We start from the raw sequence: 14252 nt of genomic DNA on the forward strand, positions 1-14252 counted from the left end.
TGACTTATTGTATAAAGGTATTAATATTTATAAGTCTATTATAGTATAAGCACATAAAATAGTATTTCAATTTTTCATTATAATTTGCTTTAAGTGGCAGTTTCTCTGTCCACAGAGGTTCCACCTGTGCTTAATGTTGCTAAAGTTATATTTGTGAGCAAAAAGCAACCAGTCACCTGCAAACCTCTTTAGGTTTAATCCCTAAGTAAATAATATTATTTTCAAAATCGTCATGAACAAACAGTTGCAAATGAATTTTAAAAAAAATCAAACATTTCTGATGATAAAAAAACCCTCAGAATTGGTCCGTAAATTTCAAATCACTGAAATTATTTTAATCTGAAAAGCAAAATCCTATGAATAATTAAATTACAGCAGTTGCTGTATACTACAATATAGGGAAGCGCAACTAATAATATCCTTGTGATAGATTTTCTAATTTTAGCTTACAAAATTCTATTCTGGTAAAAACAGTAAATTATCTTGACCTGGGGCCAGATTCTATGTGGGGGACAGAGCATACCACCCTGCCTCCAGTCAACAAATGCAGCCACACTACCATGTTGATGTACTGAATAGTAACTGAAATAGTAAAATTGCAGCTACTACCACCAGGTGGCTCATGATCGGATGAAACAAACCTCCCGATCAGTTGAAGAAAATATGGACGGTTTGAAATAACTGGAACATGTGTTCCACATGCTCTGATCTACTGCCCACCAGGAAGCCCCAAATAGATTAAAATGGTGCTTTGGCTGTCTGCAACACAAAAATGCGTCTACACAATGAAATATCGCTCTAGAAAGACATTAAAAGGGTGGTCTGTATGCTGTGTAGACATTGTACTGCCACATGGAATCCAATTTCTGAAGTCCCGAGTGAGGTCCGAATACTGCTAACATAGCCCAGGAGGGCTGGCCCTGTGCTTAGCTGCAGATGCAGTTGGTGAGCAGGTCCCACTGGGTGATGGGTTTTTGCATATTCCAATAATTTTTAGATAAGGGCTACGTTCTTCCTAAGAGTCTAATTTGAGGGGATGTCACTTCCCCTCTATTAGGCACGGTCTCTCAACTGTATCTCAATTCAGTGTCAGGGAATGTGACATGTGGTAACTCACTCTGTGAGTGCTCCTTCTCCTCTTAAATGCAAATTAAACCAAGTTGATTTAAACCACTGCTAACAGGGTTTTGTACTGAAATACTAAAAGCTCTCAAATAACCAATTACAGCACCTTGGTGCAAGTAGCAATAACGTTCAACTGCTCCTGCTCTAATTGCTGAAGCACGTCCCTCAGTGCCAACAAAAATACAGAATTGACCTTAAAAGAAATAGGATGTTTTGTCCCAGGAAGAAAATATCAATAAATGGGGTGTAATATTTGCTGGTTTTCTAGACATACTATAACCTGTCTTATCTATATGGCATAATTGGTAATATATCCAGATGACAATGAACATAAACTAAATTACAGTAAATATTATTGGATGGCTTGACGACTGTACAATTGGCTTTTTTTTCTGGGCTTAAGCATTAGGGTTTTTATGTTTCCCGAGGAACCAAAACCAGAGGTGGTTTTACTTTTGTTTTTCCCCTCTTGCTTTTCCTGTAATTTCTTCTCTTCCATCACTGTTGAAGTATACTTACAATTTGAGAGATCTTAAAGTATTCTTAGAGAAGGCCCTGGCTTAATCTTTTCTCTGCTAATAAAAGATGGAAGGTATTCTTCATATAAAGGATTTGATCAGCCAGTGTCTTATAAACACTGTGTCTGTTTACAATATAATTAAATATATAATAACCTATTAAATGTATATTAATTGTTTTAACAGTTGATCATTAGACCAAAGCAAGCTGCCTATTCAGACTGAAGTTAGGCACTTTCTTATTTGAGATTGCTGTGTGACTCAACCTTTCTCTTTCCATTCATCTTCAGTTACGTATGAGCTCCAGATTTATTTTTCCCCCTGTAGTTACACTGAATTAACTTTCATTTCTGTCTATTACAGAGTAAAAGCTATCATCATGAGTTCAAGGAATATCAATGTTAACTTTTCACACATGACAAGACAGCTATCTTGCTAAAAATTGTGGAGTTTTGATCTAAATTATATAGAATTTTGAGCTGATATTTTATAAAACAGCATCTGAATGGAAAAAATCAAACAAATAGAGACGATGGTTTTGTAAAAGAACGTAAGTATTCCATGTAAACCTTACCTTGCATCTAAAAATTACCTTGTACTGAATGCATAAAAGATGTTCAAAAGGAGAAATTGCAATTATAAAAAGTGGGAGAGTAACAGAGCGCAGATTTGTATTCATCATGACTGTCTGCCACAGTATTTGAAAAGACATCAGTTGAAGGTGTTTATTGTGTCGTTGCACTTCAGCTTTTCAGATAATCAAAAAGGGTTAAAAAAAGAGAGGTATAGATAACAGGGTGGGAGGTTTATGACTTTCTGTTTACACAGTTTTTTCCTGTTTCAAGCAAACACACCTTATATACTATTAACAACGGAAAAAAACAGTTTGGCCATTTGGCCTTTAAATTGCTAGATTGTGTGAGAAACATGGCAAAATTGTGCCTACCTGAGCAAATGGTGTCACAATCAAGTCATCTCCATGTCTGAAAAAATGAGCAGAGTTGTAAGTTAGGTATTGCTGAAAATTTATCTCACTGCTTTAACAGAAAGAAAACCAGGTTTCACCATGTAAAATGTACAATGTAAAATGTTTTACTGTAGGTAACTCCATTTTTATTCTTCAGCAGTTACTCACTACCGCTGCTTTACGGATCCTTTGAAAAGTAAGTAGCCGCTTAGCTCTTGCCCCACCGCAGGGCTTGCCTATGGGAGGGCTGCTGAACCAGGTGCCTGCGCTGTGGCTTGGGCAGGTGACTGACCGCCCGGGACCCATCCGCAGAGGTTTCACCCCAAGGGATGGAGGTGAAAACACCGAAAGTGACCCCACTGAGGGTTACCGGCGGGTTTGAACTGTCGATGGCTGGGCAGCGCAGCGCAGGTGAATAAAAACCTGGTAAAACTTTCCAACGGGCTCACGCTTCTGCAGCTGTAGGGGCTGTGACCCAGAGTCTGCTGTTGCTATGGCAACCTCACCCTCACCGTGGGGTGACGTATGGGCAAGGTACCCGGGTGACGCACTACAGGGAGAGAGGGGTCCCTTCGCTTCAGCACCGAAAGCTGCCACTTTAAACGGTTTCCAAACAATATGGTCTTGTAAAGACAAGAAGGCTGAAGGGCTGTTGAGCTTAACAGTAGCATGTGTAGCACTGAGGATATGGAATCAGACCTCCACAGGGGACCACACGGATGGGCAAAACTTGGAGTTTTCACTTATCATATCTAGTATATGGCAGCAAATGAGATGGAAAGAAATTTTCCAAAGCCAATACAACTCCATTTTTAAATCTCCTGTATTTCCCCATGGTGAATTTATTGTGATGAGTTACAAGTTGCAGCTTTCAGCAGAAATTACCATTGCTTTGGTGCTATTTTAATGTTATTTAACTTTAAGCATAAAATATGAGTATTCAACAATGGATTTCAAGTCCATGAAAACCTAATCAGAAAAAAGCTTTCTCATAAATGGAGAAATGTGATTTGCATTTGAGTGGCTACAACATCATTCTTATAATGTATATACTGTCCACAAGACAGCAATGTTTTTGCAGGTATTGCGAGAACCTAATAGAAAAGCAGTAAGTACAACCAGAGAGCCTGTAAGGATGAAGCAGAAGTCCCCAATATTCAAAATTATCATAATACTTAATATCTGTGTAGCTGTTTTTATTACATCTCTTTTATTCCTTTTAGTTGAAATAGAGAAATGGATTTTTACAGACCCTGTGGAAGAAGATTGCTTTTAACAAGGTCTTTGCAGGAGTGGTTGGAAATAGGTATTGCTTCAGGTGAAACCACAGTCGCAGCCTGGCTGGAAAGCGTGTAAGCCTGATCCTCACACCACGCCAGAAGAAACAGAGCACCACGGGAGGAACTTGAGAGGCTTTAATTGCCCACTGAAGCCAAATCCAATTGGTCATTACACACATCATAAATCAGCCCAGGGCATTATCAGGGGAGTTAATGTCCAGCTGGGTTGAATACCTCTTAATGTTTTCACCGGGTCATGAAAACAGCAAGAAATGCCCTAGACTATAATTTCTGATCAGGATTGCCTAATGAGTTACGCAGCTACACAAAGGCTTCAGCAGAAGATAAGCCACATCCATCTTTTCCTTATCCCTCCTGTTTTCCACTTAAACATCCATAGTGTGAATATGTACACTACTTCACATCCAGAAGAATTATGCTCTTTGTCTTCAAATTCTATGAAATGGTATTCTGTTCTGTGACATCTATTGTTCCTCAGTAAAACCTATTAATTTCTTCCCTTTTATAAATAATATTTTTACTATTTGTGTATAGCTACTCCATTTTCTCTTCTGTTTTGACACTTACAAGAAGCACATCTGTGTAGAGCAAGGAACCCTGCATTAGTGTCATCTGAATGACTTGCAAAGATGGAAGAGCCTAAAGCCTCAAGTAAATTATTTGCCAGTCTTCCTCATGCCTACCCACTTTATCTGTTACTCAGGTTGTTTAGGCAAACAGCAAACAAAAGGTTGAGGAAATTCTTAGAAATTAGTGTGTTTTCTGAGCAACCAAATTCTGCACAGAAACTGTACCTAAAATCAATACACAAGCCCATTTTTTAATGATCTAGTCTAATTCCCACATTTGGAAATGATAAAGGGGCAGAATCCTGGAAATGAAAAATTTTACAAGTAGCAGCAGCACTGGATGAAGAGCAAAAATACTACATTGTTTCTACATGTAAATAAGCCAAATAGAGTAGAGCTAGCTCCTTCTACAGTCACAAGCATCTGTCAGTGCTAAGCACTCTGAATGCCCAACATATGACACAAACGCACAAAATATTCGTCAATGCTTCAAATTCCCAGGCAACTGCTACAACATAGTTATTAACGGTCAGAGTGCAGATTGGCGAAACTATGAAAACAGGATGGTCCTTCTCAAAATCTCTTGTGGACTTCCTTTACCACCTTCTTGCTCTTCTTCCCATTCAGTGCCCCTTTTTGCCACTCCTTGAATGCTGAGGCACTTCTGAGAGGCAACGAGTACCTGTTTCTGGGCTTTCTGCCTTGGAGTTGTTTTTTTTTCCTATAAAATAGCATGACCCCACTCCTCTACTTCTCAAACTTCATTATATTTGAGCTCTTGCTGGATTGCATTTCGTTGGAGAACACTGATAAAATACTGTAGCTTCTTATTTTTTAGAGAGGGCATTGTTAAGTATTAATTTAATGCACTGAAATCAACCCAGGATTTAATCTTCATTTTTCAAATGCCCCTTCTGTCAAAAGCAACATTTCCAGAAATTACCATTATTTTGGTGAAAGTGTGATACTGAATGTGTAGATACCCACAGCTTTTGCAAAGCAGTATAGCACGCACCAGACCCACTTGAACAGAAAAGCAATTGCATAGTGTGGTGAGTAATATTTAATCCACATTGGCTCAGGAAATCTGGAAAAGGTGAGAGTGCTCAAAAAGGGAGCAGACATGTCTGAAGCGGCTGTGTTATTTTTTGCACAGAAGAGCAAGAACAGATGATTCAATGAAAGTGACATTGATACACAGTGTACTGTGGTGTAGTAAACACTAGAATGTATGAGTGTCCTGCTGTCTTCTTTCCAGATAATATGGAAGCTGATTCTGTCTGGATTCTGGACACATCTATATACAGAAGGAGCAAGAGGGAGTGTAAACCCTGTGCAATATATCACAAGCTTCTAAATATAGACAGAGTTGTTAACGCTTAAGGTTAGAAGAAATTGTTCACATCAGTGTTAGACTCTATTAACTAGAATGACTGGCATACTTGTTCACATCTTCAATTTTCAAAGGAAAGACAGATTTGAAAGCAGAATAATTTTCACATAGCCCCAAAACTTAAAATTATCAAATCCACCACTCCCAAAAAAAGACTGATAAAGCACACAGTCCACATGTGATGAATCACTGTTACACAAAAAAAGGTCTTGTTCAATATCTTTATCGATGATCTGGATGAGGGGATCGAGTGCTCCCTGAGTAAGTTTGCAGATGACACCAAGCTGGGTGGGAGTGTTGATCTGCTGCAGCGCAAGAAGGCTCTGCAAGAGGGACCTGGACAGGCTGGATTGATGGGCAGAGGTCAACTGTATGAGGTTTAACAGGGCCAAGTGCTGGGTCCTGCACTTCGATCACAACAACCCAACTACAGGCTTGGGGAGGAGTGGCTGGAGAGCTGCCTGGCAGAAAAGGACCTGGGGGAGCTGGTTGACAGCTGCGTGAACATAACCAGCAGTGTGCCCAGGTGGCCAAGAAGGCCAACAGCACCCTGGCCTGTATCAGAACTAGTGTGGCCAGCAGTAGGGAAGGGATCGTGCCCCTGTACTCGGCACTGGTGAGGCCGCACCTCGAATCCTGTGTTCAGTTTTGGGCCCCTCACTACAAGAAGGATGTTGAGGTGCTGGAGCGTGTCCAGAGAAGGGCAACGAAGCTGGTGAGAGGTCTGGATAACAAGCCTTACAAGGAGCGGCTGAGGGAACTGGGGTTGTTCAGTCTGGAGAAGAGGAGGCTGAGGGGAGACCTTATCGCTCTCTACGACTACCTGAAAGGGGGTTGTGGCAACGTGGGTGTTGGTCTCTTCTCCCAAGTAACTAGTGATATAAAGAGAGGAAATAGCCTCGAGTTGCGCCAGCGGGGTGTTAGATTGAATATTAGGAAAAGTTTCTTCACCGAGAGGGTGGTCAGGCATTGGAACAGGCTGCCCAGGGAGGTGGTGGAGTCGCCATCTCTGGAAGTGTTCAAGAAACGTGTGGATGGGGAGCTTCAGGACATGGTTTAGGGGGCATGGTGGTGTTAGGTTAATGGTTGGACTTGATGATCCTTAAGGTCCTTTCCAACCTTAGTGATTCTGTGATTCTGTGAAAACACAGGCCAAATGTCCATTAGCAGACCAAAGATTGGTCAAAATAACTGATTGCAAGTTATTTACCAAGTTAAAGTGATGAAGAAGTTTGTGTTCCGCAAACTTTCTGGTTTTGCTTCCTAACTTTTCCTATGGGACATACTTGAACTCAGCCCATATAACCTATGATGGTCCCCACCCTGGAGAAGAGATAAAAGTGCTATGCTAAATCAGAAATTAGATGAACATGTTCAGCTGACTGTTGCCAAACAAAAAGTACAAAAATTCTGCTTCTTTTCCTCAAGATTGGCATTAATTTGTCTCTTCTATCCCAATTACAGGACAGTAATTAACTTTGCCCCCACTAAAAAGGAACTTAGAGATGCATGCAGGCAGGAAGATTAACACAGGATAGACAGGGTGACTGCGTAGCCTTTATTTCTTAATTAAGTTGGGATAATTTAATATAATAATCTAATAAAATGAGTAGCTAGAGAGACGTTCTGCAGACCTGCTAGGATACAGTTTAAAAAGAGAGGGTGTTTTTTTAATGTGGTCAGAAAAAAGTCAAGATATCTATTAAGAAGAAGTAAGCCCCAGACCTTGGAGACCACTAGAAATGTGTCTGCACTTGCCAGTGTGGAGCTTTGCCGGGAAGGTCCTGAACACGGTTTGTCTTCATAAAGGCCGTAGTAAACTCAGATTAAGACTTTCTAGACACACATTAAAAATACCAAGTGAGTGTTCTCACATAAACAGGATAAATAAGCTCTGTCTAAATAGAGGAGGGACAATATAAAAAACATATTTACACCAATTTGACACATACCTTTTCATGGGCAAGATATAGTCAAAATAAACTGGTTAATCTTGATACAATGTTTATAGCATAAATTATAAAACTAGTGGAAAGAATCTTGATGCTTTGTACCAGTTTAAAGCACGATCATATTGGTTTGCCACACTCCTCCATTTGAATGAAAACCTCACTTATCTCCCCAGGATAAGGACTGTCTGAGGATGCCGGTCAGGCTTTAAATCCAACTGGCATAGTCTGTGTTGGATTCTCTGGCTACAGACTTTGAAGCATAGCCTGTTTGAAAGAATAAAGCTGCCAACAGGCTTTGAAAAGCCCTAGGGGACAGTGGCTGTCTGGAATCCCTGAAGAGTGCTCCACAGCAAGAATTAAGGCTTTTGTCACATTGTCACAAGAATTGACTCCATTTTTACAGAGTTGTATTGGGGCTGCTTTTTTTTTTTTCTTTTCTTTTTTTAATATAGAAACACAGCAAACATGACAGCAAGGGAAAATCGATAGTTTACACACAACGTACAAAGTAGAAAGAAGATGAACATAAAAGTAGTCTTCTGTTTGAACCAGAAAATCTATTGCAGCCTCCATCTTCAGTGTAAACATCTAAATTTGGATTAAACATGACATTCACTCATTTCTGTATACAAGGCTGATTCAGACTTACTGTCCAGTAACATGCTATAAATACAGCTTAGATGAGACATTCATGTTTTGCTTACACCTATGCTGGAACACAAATATACCACGTGCAAAACCACAAATGGAGGACAGAGTAAGGTGATGGTTTATCTTAACTGCTAGGATTTTTTTTCATGACCCAATAACATTTTATAGGTGAAGCCAAATAAACACACAAGAAACATATGAATTAGGTATGCTGAAAATATGCACATTGCTCAGATTCACATTTTAGCAGCAATGAAATCTGATTCTAGATTGCGTCGATGGAGTAATGGAAACATCATGTAATGATACTAGTCAGCAGCAGCTGTGCTCTAAGGACAGCAAGCAGGAGGGGTGGCTGGCTGCTCCACACAGCTTGCACTTTATCACCATCTGCATTTGGAGAATTCAAATGGACACGTTCGCAAAACTGATTGTGTGGTGTTGGAAATCACCATGCTCCAAGGCACAAGGCCTTCTATGATGGAGTGACCACATCAGTGGACAAGGAAAGAGCTACTGATGTCATCTCTGGACTTCTGTAAGGCCTTTCACATGGTCCTCCACAACATCTTTCTCTCTAAATTGGCGAGATATGGATTTGATGGGTAGACTGTTCGGTGGATGAGGAATTGGTTTGATGGTCTCACCCTCAGGGTAGTGGTCAACAGCTCCATGTCCTGATGGAGATCGGTGATGACTGGTGTCCCTAAGGGGTCCATACTGGGACCAGTACTGTTTTAACACCTTCATCAATGATATAGACAGTGGGATTGAGTGCACCCTCAGCAAGTTTGCAGGCAACACCAAGCTGAGTGGTGTGTTTGACACACCTGAGGATTGGGACGGCATCCAGAGGGACCTGGACAAGCTCAAGGAATGGGCCCCTGTGAACCTCGTGAGGGTCCTGCACCTGGGTCGAGGCAACCCCCGGTATCAGGACAGGCTGGGGAATGAAGGGATTGAGAGCAGCCCTGCCCAGAAGGACTTGGGGGTACTGCTGCATAAAAAACTGGACATGAGCCGGCAATGTGTGCTCGCAGCCCAGAAAGCCAGCCATATCCTGGGCTGTATCCAAAGTAGTATGGGCAGCAGATTGAGGGAGGGGGTTCTGCCTCTCTATTCCGCTCTGCTGAGAATCACCTGGAGTCCAGCTCTGGAGCTCTCAGCACAGGAAAGACATGGACCTGTTGGAGCGGGTCCAGAGGAGGGCCACAAAAACGATGAGAGGGATGGAACACCTCTGCTGTGAGGACAGGCTGAGAGAGTTGGGCTTGTTCAGCCTGGAAAAGAGAATGCTCAGGGGAGACCTTATTGCAGCCTTTCAGTAATTAAAAGGGTCTTCTAGGAAAGATGGGGACAGACATTTTATCAGGGCCTGTAGCGATAGGACAAGGGGTAATGGTTTTCAACTAGAAGACAGTAGATTTAGACTAGACAGATGGAATAAATTTTTCACAGTGAGGGTGGTGAAACACTGGCACAGCTTGCCCAGACAGGTGGTAGATGCCCCATCCCTGGAAACATTCCAGGTCAGGTTGGACAGGGCTCCGAGCAACCTTATCTAGTGGAAGCTGTCCCAGCTCACTGCAGTGCGGCTGGACTACATGGCCTTTAATGGTCCCTTACAACTGAAACTATTGTATGATTCTACGACTCTACGGTCATAAGTTAGTTTGTTCTGCAGGAATAGTGTTTAAGTCATGTCAGCTCAATTTCTAAAGACTTGAAAAACAATTTTCTAGTCCTAATCTGAGATAGCCCATGCCTGGCTCCAACAGCTAAGGCTGACTGGGGATAGCAGGTACCTCTCAAAGTTGTGCCTACATTATGGGGTGTGACAGAAACTGGCTTACAGTTTTTCCCAGATAGTCAATCACAGAATCGTTAAGGTTGGAACAGACCTTCAAGATTACCAAGTCCAACCATCAACCCAACACCACCATGCCCACTAAACCATGTCCCAAAGTGCCACATCTACATGTTTTTTGAATACTTCCAGTGATGGTGAGTCCACCACCTCCCTAGGCAGCATGTTCCAATGTTTGACCACTCTCTCAGTGAAGAAATTTTTCCTAATACCCAATCTAAACCTCCCTGGGTGCAACTTGAGGCCATTTACTCTCGTCCTATCGCTAGTTACTTGGGAGAAGAGACCAACACCCACCCCACCACAGACCCCTTTCAGGTAGTTGTAGAGAGCGATGAGGTCTCCCCTCAGCCTCCTCGAGACTAAACAACCCCAGTTCCCTCAGCTGCTCCTCATAAGACTTGTGCTCCGGACCCCTCACCAGCTTTGCTGCCCTTCTCTGGACACACTCCAGCACCTCAATGTCCTTCTTGTAGTGAGGGGCCCAAAACTGAACACAGGATTCAAGGTGCGGCCTCACCAGGGACAAGTACAGGGGCACGATCACTTCCCTGCTCCTGCTGGCCACATTGTTTATGATATAGGCCAGGATGCTGTTGGCCTTCTTGGCCACCTGGGCACGCTGCTGGTCATGTTCACGCAGCTGTTAACCAGCACCCCCAGATCCTTTTCCACTGTGCAGCTCTCCAGCCACTTCTCCCCAAGCGTGTAGTTGGGTTGTTGTGATCGAAGTGCAGGACCCGGTGCTTGGCCTTGTTAAACCTCATACAGTTGACCTCTGCCCATCGATCCAGCCTGTCCACATCCCTCTGCAGAGCCCTCCTACCCTCCAGCAGATCAACACTCCCACCCAACTTGGTGTCATCTGCAAACTTACTGAGGCAGCACTTGATGCCCTCATCCAGATCATTGATGAAGATACTGAACAAGACCAGCCCCAAAACTGAGCCCTGGGGAACACCGCTTGTGACCGGCTGCCAACTGGATTTAACTCCTTTCACCATGAGTCTCTGAGCTCGGCCATCCAGCCGAGCATCTCATTGAAAGGCTGAGCGCCATTGAAATGCCAAGTGCCATTTGGGGGATGATCTAAGGCAAGGGCTATGGACTATGACACTGTGGGCAGACTGGGATTTAGGGTTGAGAGCACAAGCAATTGAAATTGTTGATGTAGTCATGAGCTACAGAGGAGGAGGTTGTTTTTCACAGAGCATTTCTTTATTTCTGGGAACATGTACCTTAAAGGATTTTTATGAAGAGCTACTTGAAACCACTTGTTCTATCACACAGTAGACAGGAATTAGACCCTGAATGAAGCAGACTCTTGTCAGCTACCGCCTGAGTGTTTCTCAACACCAGATTTTTCTCTAACACTGTGCAGTTATGTCCTCTTGATACTTCTCTAGTACAGCAGCAAGCTTGCCCTAATTAGTCAAAAGTTTTGGAGAGTTCAATCTACTTCATTTAAATTGAGCTTAAGTAGATGGAAGAGGATTGGCTCAGAAAAGCCACAGTCCCTGAGAAGTCCATTATCCCAGCCAAAAGAAAGGCTGGTTCTCCTTGGACTATTTAACTAAGCAAGTTAGACTTAGGAAGACAGACCAAAGGAAAAAAACATTTCTCCAGCACAAATCTCACTAGTAAATACTTCAGATGTCAGTGTTTCCAAACACCCTGATTCACTTCATATGGAGCACAAATCAAGTTACTCAACTATCACATGTTGATGAAGAAAACAATACTTGGCTGGCTTATGATCAGAAATCCAAAAGACAGCTCAAAACAAATGTGGATTATTATACACGGCTAATATACACCAAGATATGCCATGTACTAATGTACCTGGAGCTTTCCAGATATAATGGTTACTTGGTACAACAAAGTACTTTAATTTTTCATGCCACCTTTTTAGCATCTCAGTTCTTGAAGATACACTTTATTAGGTTTGAAAGAAGCCTTTTAACACTTGGAGTGCTCTGTTGAAGTCATCAGTGTTAGGTTACCCAAATGACAATCTTACTTCCAATTGAACTGGATTAGCACCGAAGGTGAGGAGCTCTCTCAAGACTTGGAAAGACAGAATGATCATATCCATTACAGACTGGGCAGGAACAGTGAATATCAAGGTGTTTTTAAATCAGCATTTTGAGATTTATTCCAGGCAGTATCAGAAAGTATTATGTGGTTACCTGTGTACCTTACTGTGCATCACCAGTATCACATGACAGCCCCCATGCTTTTGAGCAGACTAGAAACAAGAGACTTTGCTGAGTGACAAGGGCAGCTAACTACAACTCAGTGATGGTGATTTGAACCAAGACCGATTGAATGCGGAAGCTCCATTCAGGATTGCTGGATGCTGGAATCAGAATCAGCTGACTAACTCAAAAACCAGGAAGAATTACTATTTTTCCCCATTCATATAGTATGCTTTAGGAACACTGTCAGGCTTCTTACATCTCCCATAAGAGTATCATAGCACCTCTGGAAGAGTTCAAGGAAGGTCAACGCCTTTTGTGTCAGACCCAGCTATCTCCTTGCTCAGGAAGCTTAAATGTTTTCCAAAGAGCGTGCACTCTCACATCTCACCTCGGTAATCTGCCTGAGGAAATCGTGTAGGTACTGATGTAGTGGGCCATCACAGAAGGATGCCAGCATGGTGTGCCAGATATGAAAGCACAGGACAACTCAAGAAATCACCTGTATTGTATTGTCCCAAACAGCCACCAAGCTTCAACGCTTTAATCCTACCATAATACAGCAGACCATTTGGATGACAGAATAATGGTGGACAACTCTGAGCCACTGGCCTGCCTTAAGTCTGACAGAATGATTCAGTCCTAAAGAGAAACAGAGCATGGACTTGCCAGAGTGTTTCACTGGCGTAAGTGGCTTTCCTTCTAAAATCAGAGGGCAGTCTGTCTGGGGGTCAGTGAGGCAATGGCAAGGGAAAAGAAGCTACTGTAGCTTGGGGGTTTGGTTTGTGTGTTGAAGGAGGGGCTGGATTAAGCCAGAGGATGTAGGACTTTGAACCTGCAAAAAGCTGAACTTAATCAGAAGAGTCCAGGTCAATTCAGCAGTGCCGTTGTTGGAGTGTTCACTTGTCAGAAACCATTATTTAGCTCTAAGCGAGGCTGTAAAACAAACAAGCGTCAGTGACTAAAGAATAGCTTTGTTTTCTGCTCAGGTTAGAGAAAATTGGTGAGTGGGTGTGCACACATGACTGGAAGCAATCAAGATACTGCAGCTTAATGAGTTACTATTAATCAGTTTTGATTGCATTAGCTTACACATATAAACTCTTAGCGTGTTGTAAATGAAAATAAAATGTATTACCTTGAACTGCTTTTGAGCAGCAGACATTTGGTTGCTTGCTTGTCCCTGCCCCGTATGCCTAAGTATGGAGAACTGACATGACTGCGTTACATCTGAAGAATATATGACTTTCCATGTGAACCTCCTACTGATCTAGGCTGAAAAACTCCCTCTCTAAAAGAAATGAGAGCAGAGCTGCTGCTAACAGCACCTACTCAAGGTTACTTCCCAGCCTGAGTGAGCTTGCTCTCAGACAGCCACAGGCAGATTGTCTCAGCTTCAAGGTTTAGAGAAAAGGGTCCCCTAAGCAAATTCAAAGGTCCCTAAATGTATGCATATAAGAAGAAACAAGAAGTCTTCAAGAAAAACCCAGGCAAAACCATCAGGATTCCAGACTGTCCACTTTCAGGGAACAAACTCCGCAGCTAACGCAGCATTAGCACCATTGCAAGCACGCAGAGCGCTGTTCGTGCCTCGAGGCGTGAAACAGGAGCTAATGTTCCTCTGGCTGGTGAAATACATCCAGCCTCTGCATGTAGGTGATCACTGAGCTGGGAAAAAAACGGTCTAAGAGGCATCCCCCAAAACACCCGA

General features: G+C 42.5%; 1 protein-coding gene across 7 annotated transcripts in view; it reads right to left on the minus strand.

Moving 5' to 3' along the window:
* PDE4D (phosphodiesterase 4D) overlaps window positions 1-14252 on the minus strand; it is a gene marked incomplete at both ends in the record, with an annotated part of 545358 nt that overhangs the window by 110409 nt on the left and 420697 nt on the right. For all 7 annotated transcript variants that reach the window (XM_082012779.1, XM_082012778.1, XM_082012780.1 and 4 more), the window contains one exon: window positions 2590-2626. In XM_082012779.1, coding sequence (XP_081868905.1) covers window positions 2590-2626 — 37 coding nt within the window. The remainder of the gene's footprint in view (window positions 1-2589; window positions 2627-14252) is intronic.

This window comes from Phaethon aethereus, assembly GCF_964289735.1.
Source record: "Phaethon aethereus genome assembly, chromosome: Z".
In the NCBI taxonomy this organism is placed as follows: domain Eukaryota; kingdom Metazoa; phylum Chordata; class Aves; order Phaethontiformes; family Phaethontidae; genus Phaethon; species Phaethon aethereus.